This window comes from Copadichromis virginalis, linkage group LG7 (assembly GCF_057382275.1).
Source record: "Copadichromis virginalis isolate Kocher_CV1m ecotype Utaka linkage group LG7, C_Virginalis_male_GT1.1, whole genome shotgun sequence".
Classification (NCBI taxonomy): Eukaryota; Metazoa; Chordata; class Actinopteri; order Cichliformes; family Cichlidae; genus Copadichromis; species Copadichromis virginalis.
In genome coordinates this window covers 45,985,884-46,001,689 of record NC_140624.1, presented here as the reverse complement: position 1 = coordinate 46,001,689, position 15,806 = coordinate 45,985,884, and the positions used below count along the sequence as shown (strand labels likewise).

General features: G+C 41.0%; 1 protein-coding gene across 3 annotated transcripts in view; it reads left to right on the top strand.

The window, feature by feature from the left end:
* Positions 1-15,806, top strand: part of unc5cb (unc-5 netrin receptor Cb) — a 129,245-nt gene that overhangs the window by 49,677 nt on the left and 63,762 nt on the right. For all 3 annotated transcript variants that reach the window (XM_085463730.1, XM_085463729.1, XM_085463728.1), the window contains exon 2: positions 14,990-15,220. In XM_085463730.1, coding sequence (XP_085319856.1) covers positions 14,990-15,220 — 231 coding nt within the window. The remainder of the gene's footprint in view (positions 1-14,989; positions 15,221-15,806) is intronic.

Sequence of the window (15,806 nt, the reverse complement as noted above, 5' to 3'; positions counted from 1 at the left end):
ATGCATTATCAGGCTGGAATAGCACACACCACGTCTCAGTTTGACACAAGTGTATACTGTACTAATACGTGTCTGTTTTTAATACATTCAATAATGCATTAAAAATTGGACTCTCCAACTTCTCTTTTAAATGCCATTTCACTAACAGCAGTGCAAAGTCACTGCATAGCCTGCTCGTGTAGGGCCATGCATTGTCCTCAGGTTCTCACTCATCACGTTCAGCTTTAAAAAGCCAAGGTGACAAGTGTCAGGATAGATATTTAAGCCTTTATTACCTACAAAATACCAAGTCTGCCAAAGCTTATCTTTACATTTTTACTTGCTTCAGTATCCTTTTCTAAAAAAAAGCTTGCGATACATCGATGCAACCTTTGTATCCCAAATGTTAGTCATGTACATCTGTAATACGTCCATAGTAACTAAATATATTGCTGAAAAGTGCAAAAAGCCTCAAAGAAATTGAAAAATTCCTTTTGTACATATCTTCTAGATACAGAAATGTCAAAGTTGTATCCCTCAAAATTGTAAATGGACATGGCACAAAATCATTTCAAAGCACAGAAATTGTTTTTTGAGTATGTGCATGGCTTCATTTTTGACATACTCTCGTTTTTATAAATGGCAAGAAGAATGCATATTGTGTACAATTTTTGATAGTGTCCCAGGAACTGTATTTACTGAAAGGTATAAAGTTAAATATTACTTTACTGGGAAAATTACATCACTTTTCTGTTGTTACAGTTAGTTGTACGCACAAAAACACGTGATGGTCTATCCTGACAACCTGATGATGTATAATTTATCTGCTGTGAACAGCTGATTAGATCAATAAAGCACCTATAATTGGATTATGAAGTTTTTGTTGTTGCTCTCACTTTTCGCTTGAGTTCTGCAAAATTTCTGTGTTAGTAGAAGAAAACAACAGTCTGGGACACATTGAATGTGTGATATACTCATCCAGTTTTGCATGGTAAAAAGGATTATTGCTCTAACTTATTTGGTTTCAATTTTACCAGCATTTTTGAAATAGATCTGCAAATGAGAGTTTGGTAATAAAGAATTAGAAGACTGATGTAGCTTCCTGATCTGAAAAGTAAAGCCAGTACAGAGGTGCCTTAGAGATGCATTATTTGACCAGTTTTAGTCCACATGCTTTGGGCAGACGCTTCCAAATGCTCAGCTTAAAGACTTCAAGATCCAGTCAGTGACTTTAGAGTGCCTACATCCATCTTTTATCTACAGTCTATGAATTCAACACATAATTCAACTCATATGTTGAATGACATTATCTGTAAATTTCCAGGCTGTGATACCTGGATGCTTCCACTTGATTTATTTTCTCAGACTTGGCTAAAATCTCCCCAGAGCCACAGAAGACATTATTCAAGTTTTCTTTTTCACAAGCTCCCCATGACCATTAAATTCACTGCCAACTTAATGTTGAAATAATGCAGTCCCTGTAAAGATATTTTTCAGTCTCGTGCTTCCTTGGGGAGTGACAGTGATGAACCGTCTTGTGTTTGCAAACATTTCCAAACAATACACACAATATCCATTATTAGATTTTTCCCCATTTCCCCTCCCCGTTCTCATTTAATTTTGCAGAGATTAACTTTTTAAGCCAATGCTACAGATTTGTCTCGTAAATGTGCGTATTCCACATGAGATGCCAGGAATCTGCTCTGCTCAAGCGTGGCTGTGTAAACGAGTGTTGTGGCTGCGAGGTCGGCATGTTGTGGCTGTCTTTGGCTTTCTCTCCCCAGCTGGTTTCTGCTTGTCTGTGGGGTGCCATGGCTTGCTTTTCTATTGCGGGCATGGCAGAAGCAACGGGTGGGGTAGTGTAAAGGGACATGGGGAGATGGAGGCTTGGGGGAGTGCATACTTACTCCTCATTGCCCCTCCATTATATGTGGTTGACCTATTTCAGCAGTGAGCAGCAGAGAGCTGGGAGGGGTACAGGGCAAAATCACAGGCTGACAGTAGTCCCCTGGTGAGCGGAGCAGGGTGTGTGATTGCCTAATGGAGTCACCCCCCCACCTCCATCACCGCCACCCATCGCACACACATACACGTACGCAAACACACACACTCACACAAAACAAACACGCACCAAATATCTGCCTGCCCTCTTACCAACTGTCTTTTCCTCTTAACACATCCATTAACAGGTGTGATGTCTGTGCGTGAGTGAGTGTGTGTATGTGTGTGTGTGTATGCGTGCACGCGCGTGTGTGAAACACAGGTTGCTGGGCAGTGTGTTATTTCTGTTACGTGTTCTTGTTTATGTACAGTGTTTCAGTGGAATAGATCATTTCTTATTCTGCTGCCAGCAGAACACTTTCAGTCTTTGGAGCTCTAGTGAAGTACTGCTTGGTGTTTAGATGGCGGCGGAGGACGAAGCTAACAAGCCAGTCCAAAATTCCCCATAGATGTTCAACTGGGTTCAGAAGCGAAGGCAATAGCAAATGCCTCATAATATTTTCATGTATCGAATACCTGTGAGCCTCTGGCCGTTATTCTTGTTTTACTTACATGTGTCTCCGCGCTTGTGGGTTTGTGTCTGTAGCTCGAGTCAAAAGTGGACGACTCTAAACACAAGCATACTTGTCAAGATACGACATGTAGTCTCATATAGTTGAAGGTGCATGGGACCACCATATGGAGATGGGTCTCATCTCTGTGAGATGTCTTGTCACATTTGTGTGACTAGACATAGTTCCCAAGCAGAGAAACTAAAGTCTTAGCGTTTAGTTAGCTTTTTTTCATTCTCTATTTTCACATCTTGATTTGAAATCTCATATTTCTCCCTCAAACTTTCCCTTCTGGCTTTATGGAAACTTGTCTGGGTTGGTTTGAATCCGTATGCAGTTTCTCTTCTCACAGTGAAATAAATAAATAAATCAAAATGAAAATTGACCAGGGCAGCAGAATCTGATCTGAAGTAGTCAGTCAAGATATATTTCAGATGCACTCTGTTTCCAGATGTGAACTGCAATCTATCTCAGCCGGATATGGAAGCAGTCAGGATATGATCCTGTGATACCAGGTTTGGTCAGGGTCATAGCAGCATAGTGGCATGGTTTATGAGTGTGCAGCACTGGCATCACATGTCCACTTTTGTCTGTGTCTGTTATACAATGAAGTAGCGCCATAATTACTGCAGATTCCTCACTGTCACTCCATCTTTAAGCCTGCTCTACCACCTATAGAAGCATTCATTGGATCATAAGGCAGGGATTGTATAGAAATGATTCATTACTTGATATTTGAGTAAGCAAGGATACAGAGGATCATTCAAGATGTTATTGCAAGGGAATGGAACAGTATGAAATGGGCTGATTCATTTTCATAATCATCATGGGCTGTTTAAACCAATTTTGCCAGGGCTTTGCATGTAAGGGAGTCCAAATGGATCTAAGTGCATGTGAGCTAATGGGTGTTGGCACACCCAAAAACTACACAGTCACCAATCCTACAGTAATTACACATGTATGTAATGTAGCCTGTGTGCAGAAACCAGCGTGGTGCAATTACCCTCGAATGCTTACAAAGCCCTTTTCTTTTTAGGCGTAAGCCCAGCAAGCGTCCTGGCTACCCTTAAATAAGCATGCAGGAGGACACACTAGCGGTACGGAAATACAATGGAAAAATTCTGCACCGCAGAACTATTTGTAAAGCAGCCAAACAAGCTGCAATTCTGACTGTGTTGCTGTGCAGCTCCTCTTGTTCGAACGAATTCAGCATTTTTAAAATAACACGCTTAATCTACGTGGAAGAGCAAATATGCTGCAGGCCTGCTGAGATGTAAGTTTTTGACTGTAAATTCAAGTTGAATATGAATTGTTGTCAGAAATGCTGAAGAAAAGTAGAAATGCATTAATTATTGCTTAAATTCAGAGGGGGATTGTGTTCGTAGCTAAACCAGCCTACTGTATGTGTGCATAATATAGATAGTTTATCTATATAGTTTATAGATATTTCTATAGGAATAAAGCTTGAAACATAGAAAAATCAGCCTTTATATTATAAGTGAATGACATTTATTGTCTTTGGATCAGGCAGTCATGTATCTGGAAGCACAAGATGGATTTGTAGTGGCTAATACTTTTTTACAGCATAAAAGCAAGTGAGTCGATGGTGACAGCTGTCAGATTTTGTTGAGCAGACTGTTGGGACACACTCTGATAACTGATCAGCTGGTCAGTCTTCTTTTGCGACTGAGGCTTTTTAGAACTTATAGTAACACTTGCTGGCTTCATCTGTGTTTTTGATAAAGTGAGTGGTTGCAGTTTTCTCGACAGAAGCACTGTTGCAATTTTTTTTTTTTTTACTGCCATCTAATGCTCTCTGCACTGTAAATAAAGAATTAGCATGTTGTACAACAGCGAGCTTGTGTAACAGTATTAAGATTTTAACAGTATTACAGCCATATCTAACACTTGAGCTGTTAGGCCCAAAGCGGCATAATAAATTGCTGGAAAAGCGGATAGAGTTTGTGTTTTGTGCTCTCGGTGTGTATCTGGTGTCACTTGCATGTGTGTGTGCATGTCATCGCCCTTAGGCCTAGATGCGGAGTCATGTCTATTAGCTGGCTATTGCGGTCGGCTTCTTGTTTTTATTATCAGCATCATAACGGCGGCATTTGTGCGTGTGGGTGTGTGCGCGTTTCTGCCCTTTAATATATCACCTCCTGCTCTCCCTCTAGTGATCCCGGGGCTAAGATTTATGATTCTGCATTACATCTGCCTTGTCACATTAATTCAGCCATCACACAAAGACACATGTACACACATGCAAACGCATACTTCACCCCTCCACACACAAACACACCCACATACACACCCATGGTTAGACTATCAAAGCCCGCATTAGAGCATACACCCATGTTTGGTATATTACGGCGCATAACAAATCCTGATCTTCTCATTTCCCATCATATCTGAGGTCTTTAGTAGATGGCTGCAGGTCAAAATACACAAATCCTCAGCTCAGCGGTAGGCCTGGGAACACAGTAGAAGGCACAATTGTGGAGAGAACATTAAAAAAGAGAGAGAGAGAACTTTTCAAGGCACCGTATGTCTCTTTATGGTTTCTCACTTTGCAGTTTGATTGACGAGATGGTGAGAATAAGATTTAGGTTGATGTGGGCATGAGGGCTCTATGTGCCCGTGCATCTCAGAGGAATAAGCAGGCAGCCAGATTCTGTGACAGACGTGCAGAATAGACTATGCTCTGGGGATGGTGTCTCACACTTTCTGACACACTTCCAGTCTGTAATGTCCTTCAGATAAAGTGCTGCTAGGGATTTTTGTGAGGTTGGACATTCGAGTGCTTTAGAATATATGTGTGAGGAAGGCATATAAAATGAGAACACATCACTGAGAAATGATGAGATGGTTGCCTTGTCTTGATTCTATGTAGTTACGCAGTTACGATCCTCATCGCTACACCTGTATATCGCTGTTATGTCTTCTCTAACCTTGCTGTCTTGTATCAATGGTACCGCTATTGCTTTGTGAATCCATAGAAAAATACACAAAAATTCAATTTGAGTCTTAATGTCTATATAATATAATACAAATGATTTACATTTAGAAGTCCTCCACTCAGAACTTTTGAATGTATTTGCAGTGTCACGTGTCATCTTCAGCTGATTGCTGCACAGTAGAGGAGCGGTGTAATTCAAAGCAGAAAGACATGGTATAATAAACACTCTGCTTTCAAAAATCTGCTGAAATCACACTAATCTCTTTGTATGCATATGTCCAAATTATCAATGGCTTTACACTAAGGCAAGGTTGAAGGAGTTTGAAAAATGGACAATTCTTGAGCTTTACATGCAAGTAACAAAAGGCCATAAGAGTAATTAATTCATGTATAGCAGATGTATGTATGTTTTGATATACACAGGACAAATATTGAAGTGTAGCTCATGAGCAGATTGGCAGCTTCTACTTATCGGTACTCATGTCTTTTCAGGAGTCTAATTTAGTGCTGAAAATGAGTTTGTTACTGTTAATTTTCTTTGATGAGCAGCTCTTCTCCAGTGTGAAGACAGTCTACACTGGTGGTGAAAGGCGTAAGATTTCTCTCACTGTCTTTTTGAAGACACGGGTACATTGGTAAACCACTTCTAAAGCTGATGTGAGGTATTTGAGAAATCCTCTGAACCGCTTTATGGCTACGTTTAAAACAAATGCCCAAATGTCAAATGCAAAAACAAATGTAAATGAGATTATTTTGCTGACACTTTCTTGCATGCACAATTAATTTCTCCAGAGTTTATGTTGTTGATAAGTTGTGTAGCTTATTCTGATCATAGTTTTTTTTTTTTAATGAGATGATCCTGTGCATCTGTTGTCATCTTTTGTTTGTATGTCTGCCCTTTTGGCCTTTTGCTAGTGGCAGAAACAGGCTGCCTACTGCTATGGGCCAATTAGCCAAGTAGAGGCATCGCATCAAGGCGTTGGGCACAGTGAGGGGTCAGAGAGTGCAGCGCGTCTCCTTCTGACAAGCACAGCTCCACTCCATGGCCCGCTGGTCAGTATGGGGTAGGGTGATGGCCCTGTCTGGTTTCGGGCACCCAGGGGTGTGACATGTGACAAGTGAATAGGCTTGCCATTTTTGCGATAAAAGGACCAGTCGTTATGTCTGCAAGTGAAGCCAAGCAATGGGGCTTATGTATGCAATGGCTGCTTTAAAACATCATTTAAGTGTTTGTGCATCAGTGAATGCAAGTGCTCGAGTTGTGGGTGGGCATGGAGGCGCGGGAGCATGACACATATTCATATTGACACCTGTCATTGAGGACTTGAAGCATAAAGATGGCAAATACCCATCCTGTGTGAAGTTAATTGGGGTTTGTGTTGTACTGTCTGTGTTTGAACCCCCGCTGTACCTCTTTGGAATGGGTTAGGTTGAACAGCCCACTTGTTCCTTACACCTTTTTCCTCTCTTTTTCTCTCCCGTAAACTCAGAAAGCAATGTATGTGCCGTGCCTTGCTGCACCATAAATTAGTCCTGGGTGGCGGCATGGTGCTTGCTGGGTAATTTGGACAATGGGGCGTTTGACAGCTCACCCATCACAGCTACAACGCCCCAGGGAGCCACTTCTCCTCCAGAGCTTTTCTCTGTCTCCTTGCGCTCTCCTCCCTCAGTGCTGATGGACTGACTCTCTAAGTAGCAGCATCATTCTCCAATCAAGCACCGAAATGACTTTTCATCCATGAGCACATGCGGGAGGGAAAGGGGGGTGGATGGGGAGCATATTGTATCCAATGAGAAGGTAATCGTAACTGCAGGAGACTGAGGAGAAAAAAACATTTAGAAAAAGCAATAGAAAAACAGAGAATGTGACACATAAGGATAGGGGAGCTAAAATAACACCCCAAAATGAAATTAAATATGTAAAATGTTGGTCATGCATTAAGTTAATGGCAACTTTAAGGTTGTAAGACAACAAGTGTGAATGCAAACACATTCTCAAACATTATAAAAGAATAAAGAGGAGAAACATAAATCATCTAAATGGGCTTTAATTGCCAATAGTCGTACTCGTTTATGCATCAAAGCAATTCAACCACTTGCTCACTGAATTGAAACTATTGGTCTTTACACATAAATTTTAATTGTCTTGTTTTTTTCCTTGTTTTTTCCTAGTTACTTTTCAGTGTTCATGTTCCCACTTGTAAAGGGAAAAATCTCATAAGCAGACGTTGGATGAACGCTGAATAAACTGCTTTCTTTAGTTTAAAAAGATCGCTCACCTATCTCGTTTGTCGAGGTCTCTGGCTTCTCTCGTGCTTCTTCTCACCTCTTTAGTGTCTCCTATCACGTAACTGAATAATTATTAATTAATAGAATTACATTTGGTTTGAGAAACATAGAGCAGTTTCTAGTCTTCAATCCATCATTTCATTTCTATTACCAGCTAGTCTGACCAGATTAACTGCTTGACTGGCACACAGTGTGTTTTCAACCACAGGCAGTAATATTTAAAAATGTGTTGATCTAAAAATTTCAATTTAGTCTTCTATTCCATCAAAATATAGTTTTTGGGGCAGTGAAAATGTGTTTAAAAAAATGAAATGGTGAACCTTGATAATTATGATGCTTTGACCTAGTCTTTTCTGGCACCATCATGCAACTGGACAGGCAGTGACCAAGGCCTAGCATGACCCTGGCAACCGCCAGCTGCTTCCTGCCAGAGTGCAGCCAGAGAGAACCAAGTGAAGGTCGGGGATAATGATCGGAGAGAACATGTAAACGCCAACAGTGAGAAAGACATGATTGCATGTGCAAAGTCACAAAGACAGAAGTGGGTCTGTCCTCCCAAAAAACAAAACAAACAAACAACAAAAAAAAAACCCACAATCAGCATTTGCTGATTTATTTTTTGCATTTTTTAATATTGTTTTTTTATTCTCCACCTATCTGGCCACTTATAAGTCACAGAGGAAGCTGTGGAAAAGTTTAGGAAGCTGATTATTGTGCAAACTTTACATGTGCATCTCTTTTTCTCCCATTCTTTAATATTCCGGTATTTTTCAGCTGCGTGTTTGTACTTTACCACAGTGGCCCAACTCAGTTTGCGCATTAATTTTTCCAATTACATCACATGCGCCGGTAAAGATAAAACCCATGAATTGGGGTTTGCTATACTGAGCACATTTAATTATTCATTCTGTTTATTTGGTATACGTGAACTCTGCCTCCAGGTCGCTGTGATTTCAGCCTGCAATGACATGACTATGTGCAGTGAACTGATTGAGCTCAATGCTGACTTTTAGGGAATCTCTTGTTGTTGTTTTTCTTTTTCTTTTTTTTCATTTCTCCTCCCCTGCTAGTTTGTGTGATGGTAGGATTCCCTAGAGATGATATATGAGTGTGCTTTGCATGCCTCAGCAGAGAGGCTCCGATAGGACGGGGCGAGGGAGAGGTCACTGGCCCTTAACAGTAATCAATAAATACCTGCCGCAGCCAAGTGTGAGACGGGACCCTGCAGACAATGTGTGTAGACACACGAGTGTATATAAAGCACTCAGCTGGAAAGAGACATCAGAGTGGAAGGAAGCCTGTACTTATTCTGCCCATTTCTCATGGAGCTTCTAAAGGATTTTGCTTTTAAACCAACAGCCATACATATCGATTTTGAGCCAGTGGGATGTATGGGTCTTTACTTAATCCAATACTAACAAGTATTGACTGGGGAAAGTCATTACCATAGATTTATGTTCACTCAATATAATGGGTAGGTGTGCTTAAAGTACATTTATTGGGAGATCTGATTGACAGTCTACTTATCCTGCTTCACTTGACTTGACAGCTGGATGGTTTATTATTCTGCTTGACCACCCAGATGCAAAGCACCTCTTGTCCTTCCCCATAGCGAAGTAGCAAAACACCGCCGAGTAAAACTCCACCCTTGTCCAGCGATCAAGCCAACCAGCTTTTTTCTATATCTGGACGAGGGATGTATACATGAATGACAGGGCTGAGTGAAAAGAAGGTGAAAGGAAGAAGGCAAGAGGGAATGAGAGGAGAGCAGAGTGGACAAATCTGAATAAAACGGGGATGAACAGAGAGGAGGTTTATGTTGGTGTTCATTCTTTTTCATGCTTGACTCACCGCTGATGGAAGGGAAACATTGTCCAACTGATACAGTGCTTTCTTTGGGACAATAAATCAGCTTGAGTACAGATAAAATGGAGACAGCTTATCTTGCACGGTGATGTCACAGCCCAGCATTGAAATGCTGTTATCAGAAGCACTCACATGCAATATATGATATAAGATATACGGTCTTACAAATATTCACACCAGGCATGCGGTGCAGGAAAACGGTTCATTCTATAGTATGTGCAGCAAACATAGTGTACATAATACAGGCTATTTTCTAGATGTATAATGAGAATTTATTTTATGTAAAACTCAAAAGTATCACCTGTATCAGTAAACAACACCTTTCAGTGTATTTTCAGCATTTCAGAAATGGTTTTTGAAAACTGAAGCCCTATCATCTAGTCTAGAAATTTTGTAGTAATATTGTGTTTCAATGTTTTACTTTGAAATCCCATTTACTTCTACTCACTGTAGAAAATCCACACAAATCTCCCTGGTTCCAGATTTGGACATATCCAGAGTGTCTGTTGCGAAGAACTGACTTTGGCTACAGCTGGCACCTAAACACAAAATTTAAAAGAACAAGAGCTTTTACAAGTTTTTGTGACTTCAGTGGCTTAAGAGAGAGAGAGCAGGTCATCCACTGTCAGGTCGGTGGTTCGATCCATGGCTAACTGCCCTTGCCCAAGATATTGGACCCCAACTCATTTCCAGTGCATCCATCAACGTTTGATAGCAGCATTGCAATATAACTGTCAATCCATGACGTGCCTGCAGTGTGTGTGTCTGTGTGCGTGTGTGTCAAAGGGGCAATGGATGAGCAACTGAAGTCCATGTAACATGATTTTAAGCCAAAAAATGTTAAAGAAAATATTGGCAATATCAGTATCAACTCGCCAAAATAATAACCAGCAAAGTAAACACTGGCTAATTAAACTGGTCACTCTTGGTTTAGCTGGTTTTGCAATCTGTTTAGCGCTTACTGCATAGAGGTTTCTCCTGTTATGTTGTGCTTCTATTACATTAGAACCATTTGCCATATTGGACCTGATATGGTTCTAAGAATAAAGTCGTAAACTGCTTTCTAGGCCTGTGTAACTGAAGCATTCACTTGATCCTACATTGTTATTATGATTATCACATGTCCAAAATGGTCAACTTCACGTGGTTAGTGCTCACATGTTTGCAAAATCTCAGTGTTGACCACATTGAAGTTGCGAAATATGATCTCATATTTATTATGAATTTCTTTCTTTCTTCTCTGATGTGGGTTTCCCACTTTTCTGTGCAACTGTGATTTATTTATGCAACACTTCTTTTTTTAGTGTACCTCTTATCTCAGGGACTCTGTCTTAATATATGTTGTTGTGCCAGTGCTATGAGCCTGTTTTGACTATGATTTGTTCATGTCCAAAATGTAAACATCCCTTAATATTGCTGCACTCCCACAGTTACTGGAGTGAACTCAAGCCAAAATAGAGAGTCACTGCCAAGACCTTCTCTTATCTTGCTTCACTCCCACTCACTAATCTCGGATTAATTCGATTAATTCTGATCTGTCTTTCCATTTTCCAGACCAGCGTGCCTTCTACCTAATAAATTCATTGACGATGCAAAATGGCAGTATCCATTCATCCAGTAAACTTATTTTTAAGGGTTTTCTTTTTCTTTAGCAGCTCATTTGTCTTCAAAATTCTTTTTGTTCTTGTGTTGTGAAATTGTTCTAAAATTCAAGTAATATTCAATTTGAGTCTTAAAATATTCACTAATAAGAGTTACAGTATGCATTAGGAAAACTTACCCCAATTACAGAGCAAAATACAATTTGAATAAAAGTGCTGCAAGGACATATTTCATTAAATTTTAAACACTCGATATGAAAGCAATTTCGATTTTTTCTGATTAAAGTCAAGTTACAGAATCGCAGATGCTTCGAAAAGTCCATATTGCATATCAAACACTGGAGGCATGCCATATTAATGTTCCTGTTAAAAGGACAGTGACACTAAAAATGTATTTCATAATGCATGTTTGGTCTTTAGAAGCAATATGCAATTTGCCATTACACAACATAACTGTGCATTGTCACGAGCACTCATTATTTTTAATAAGCCAGTGCCTAAACATCTAAACTATTTTATCACCAACTGGAAAAGAAAAAGTCTGAGCTTTTGTTGCCCTCTGCATTGTTTCGGTGAGGGAGCAAAGGTGGAACGTACTGAGATGTTAAGCAGTGATTGACAAAATGCGATACACAGGGATCAGTAATTGGCTATATCATGAAACAGTCGTGATTCAAAAAGTGTATTTAAAGAGATTACGGACAATTTACATCAACACACAAGCATATCGTGTCTATGAACAGGTTAGAGGTGTTAATAAACCTGGCGTATTAACTGGCTAACTTCCAAGTACAATCCATCTATCCATTTTCTTGCACTTCTTCAATTCAGGGTTATAGTGGGTGGATGCCCATCCCAGCTGTCATAAGCAGATGCATCCTGGACAGGTCACTTTCTGGACTAACACAAAAAGACACACAGCCAAAATGACCAATGAATGTCTTTGGAATTGGGGAAGAAGCCCACATAGAAAGACCCCAGACTGGATTTAAACCCAGGATCTTCTTGCTGCAAGGTGACCAGTGCTAATCATCACACCACTATGCAAGCATGAAAACAAATTAGCATCAGTCCACACTGTCAAGTCAGACTAATCCCAACCCAACTAAGTCCTCCCACATTTATGAAAGGAAGAATTTTATCACTTATATATAATTTCAGATTGCTCCCAACACAGGTTGTTGCTTAAATAGACCCTTGTATGTTGCCTTTTAACAAACCTTGCACATCAGAGAAAGCAAGTGTTCCTGATTAATGTTCCTGCAGTTCAGTCTGTTTATTTTCTACTTTTTGTGAACTGAGGTGCATAGTTTGTTTATGCACTCGGCCGACGCTGGATGCGTCCTCTTAATTTCCCTGGTTGCTCATTGTAGACCTGTACATTCGGTCTATGCTAGTTTCCAGCCACTTGCGCCTTACAGCACGGTGCCTCACATTGCTTTCCAGCTTTCACTGGCTGTAGGTGACAAGGAAGAAGCTTTCCAGTCACATTTCAAAGAACGAAAATAACAAATCTGTCCAGGGAAGTGAATGTGAGTATAGGTTTCTTATACGGGAAATGTACGCCACAAACATAAAACTACTAATGCAGGGTGTTGAGGGGGAGCAGAATGATTGGTAAGAGTCAGGGTCTTTCATTTTGTCATGTTTCTTTTTTCCCCATTTCTGGGCTGATTTTTCACTGCAGGGCTAGTTCCATTCACTTGAATTTATTATTTCTTGCACTGAGGAAGCTGATGAAGTCCAATGTCTGTAAGCGAGTTTGTGCGTGCCTTCGCGCACATTAACGCTTGTGCTGGGTGTATGTGTGCGAGGAGATGAGACACGCGTCTCTTTATGTGTAAGGGAGCCACGCTTTCATGGCTGTTTCAGAGCTCGCTGCCTCAGAGTTCGACAGAGCGACGGAGCCAGAAGCGAGAGGGAGAGATGGAGAGATAATAGGAATGGAGGGTGAAAGAAGGCTAACACAGTCTTTAATGAGTTTCCTTGGCTCTCTTTGCCTGTTTCTGGGTCAGGGTCCCCTGGCTGAGGATGTGGGTGGACTGAGGACGATAGAGCAGAAAAGAACAGTGTAAGCCAAGGTCTGCTTGAATAGACTTGTACATTATAGAGTCATCACCTACAGTACATAAAGATGCATGGGAGGAAAGGCCACGCAATGTTTAGCTTATTTCTTGAATTGATAGCGAATGATGGAAGTTAATCAAAACAACTAATGGTCTTGTTGTGGCTCTTTATTGCACGTACACAAACACAAACCCCAAAGGTCAAAGGTCACTTATAGCTTATATTCAATTAGCAGGAGCTTAGAAGTCCATAAAAAACACATCCAAGCTTACTCTTTTTTGATGAAATGCAATCACACACCTACAAAACAGGATGTGCAAATGGTAAATGGACAGGTTCTTATAAGACCTCACCTGCATCATAACAGGACAGAGACAGACCCCTCCTCCGCCTTGCTGAAGGTGGCTTTGGCCATTTTCTGGTTGACTCCTCCTGCCCTTTCATTTCCTAGCAATCAGCTTCAATCTGTGGCAGGTATGGAGGGAGAGATAACATTAGGGAGACATCATGGGGAGATATCTGCTCAGCCAAGACATTATTTAGTGCTCTCAAAGCATCCAAGAGGCAACCTCTGTCAGACAACCAGGCTCCAGCATGTCCACACAGGACAGAGAAATAGGTAGATAGAAGGACATGGAAGAATTACTGATGGGCTGATAAAGTATTTTGTTATCTGAACAGTCTGCCTTCCTGTTTCTGTCCTCCTGTGCTATGTTACTGTCTGTCTGCTGCAACTCTCTTTCAATGACTCAATCCATGTCTGTCTGGCTGAGTTACTTTGAGTGTCTCCCAGTGTTCCTCCCTCTCTCACCTTATGTTTCCCACTGTAACTCTGTCTCTATTACTTTGCCTTCTTTCTTTCGCGCTTGTGAATAATTAATGTCTACCGGTTCGATGGTAATAATAGAACAGATCTGGAGGTGACAAATGGGATGGCCAATAGGCTTCATCCTTCCTTCTTCAAAGAGTTACAAAGTTAGCTGGGCTCATTTGGTGGGCGTGTACACCCATATATTTGTGCCACTTTTTTTTTTTTCTTCCCTCCATGTTTGTGTGTGCATGCACATGCAGTTGTGTGTATGTGATTTAAGACAGGGAGATGAAAGGGACTTGTAATTACAGGGAAGCATATCTGTCTACTGCAGAAGTATCCGAGGAATGGCATAAAATGGGCCAGAAGCCTGAGGTCATTAGATCTGGAGCATGTGTGCGTGCTCGCATGCCCGTGTGCGAGAAAGTGACAAAAGCAAAGAGCGTGTGTGCGCGAGAGAAAATGGGAGACACGGATAGATCAGCTTATAATTTCAGTTCCTCGGAGTCGACCTCTGAACTCTGCTTCTCATTATTGGCTCTGCCGTGCTCGCTTCTCAGCAGTAGCTGATTGTGGTTAGACCGAGGAGGCAGTCTTATTGCCGGAGAGGAATCACAGAATTTCCTGCGCTCTAAAATACACTTGTGTAAACATTCCAAAATATCAAATGATAGGGATTTCACTGTGTGCTGTGCACATGGATAATCCCATGCAAAGGCTGTGGTTATAATACTGTCCCACTGTCTCTTGTCTGCTTTCCGCTCTTCCATCCCGTCCTCCCACTTTCTGTCTTGGGATTTTGGCTTCTGTTCTCCACTTCGTCCTCTCTTTCCTTCTAACCATTCTTCGTTTGTTTCTCTCTTCACAGTTGAGGATGACTTCATTGGTCTCGGTGAGCTGCCAGAAACGTTCCCCTCAGACCCCCCAGAGCCGCTGCCCGTGTTTTTAATGGAACCAGAGGAGGCCTACATAGTCAAGAACAAGCCTGTTAACCTGTACTGCAAGGCCACACCTGCCACCCAAATCTACTTCAAGTGCAACAGCGAGTGGGTTCACCAGAAGGAGCACACTGTGGAGGAGAGGGTTGACGAGAACTCTGGTCAGTAGAAAGATCGGCTACGTGCTGACTAGCAACTCTGTTTTAGAAGACATCATGCTGCACAGAGCATTAATAAAAATTGTTTTCTTCACAGAAATGCATCCTGACAGCTAAAACATGATTTGGTTTTATATTATCGTTTAAGAAAATCAAAGCAGTTGGTTAAGGTTGAATCACAATATGATGTTTTCATATTTTCCCAAAAGCAAGTGTATGAGTATGAGTTCTGACAAAAGTGTCTTTACAAACATACGCTCAATGTGAATCTCTGCTTATAAATCTTATTGTCCAGCATATTTAACTGCTGACCTTGCCACTCAGACTGTAGGTGAGGTATCTTTCATTTGGCACCATCATTTCCATCACAATCATACGTTTATGCATTTGAGTGTTTATATTTTGTTTCAGTGCCTGCTCAATAATCCAGATAAGGATATTCCAGAAAGTTTTTCAAACAGTGTTTGTGGAGTGGAGAAAGAGTTTGCCGCTCATTCAACTGACCTCTTCAGTTTCTGCAGGTTTCCTCAACTTCTTAAACAACACAGATTAGTGATCCTTTATGTGTCAGGAGTTTTAGCAACAGCTG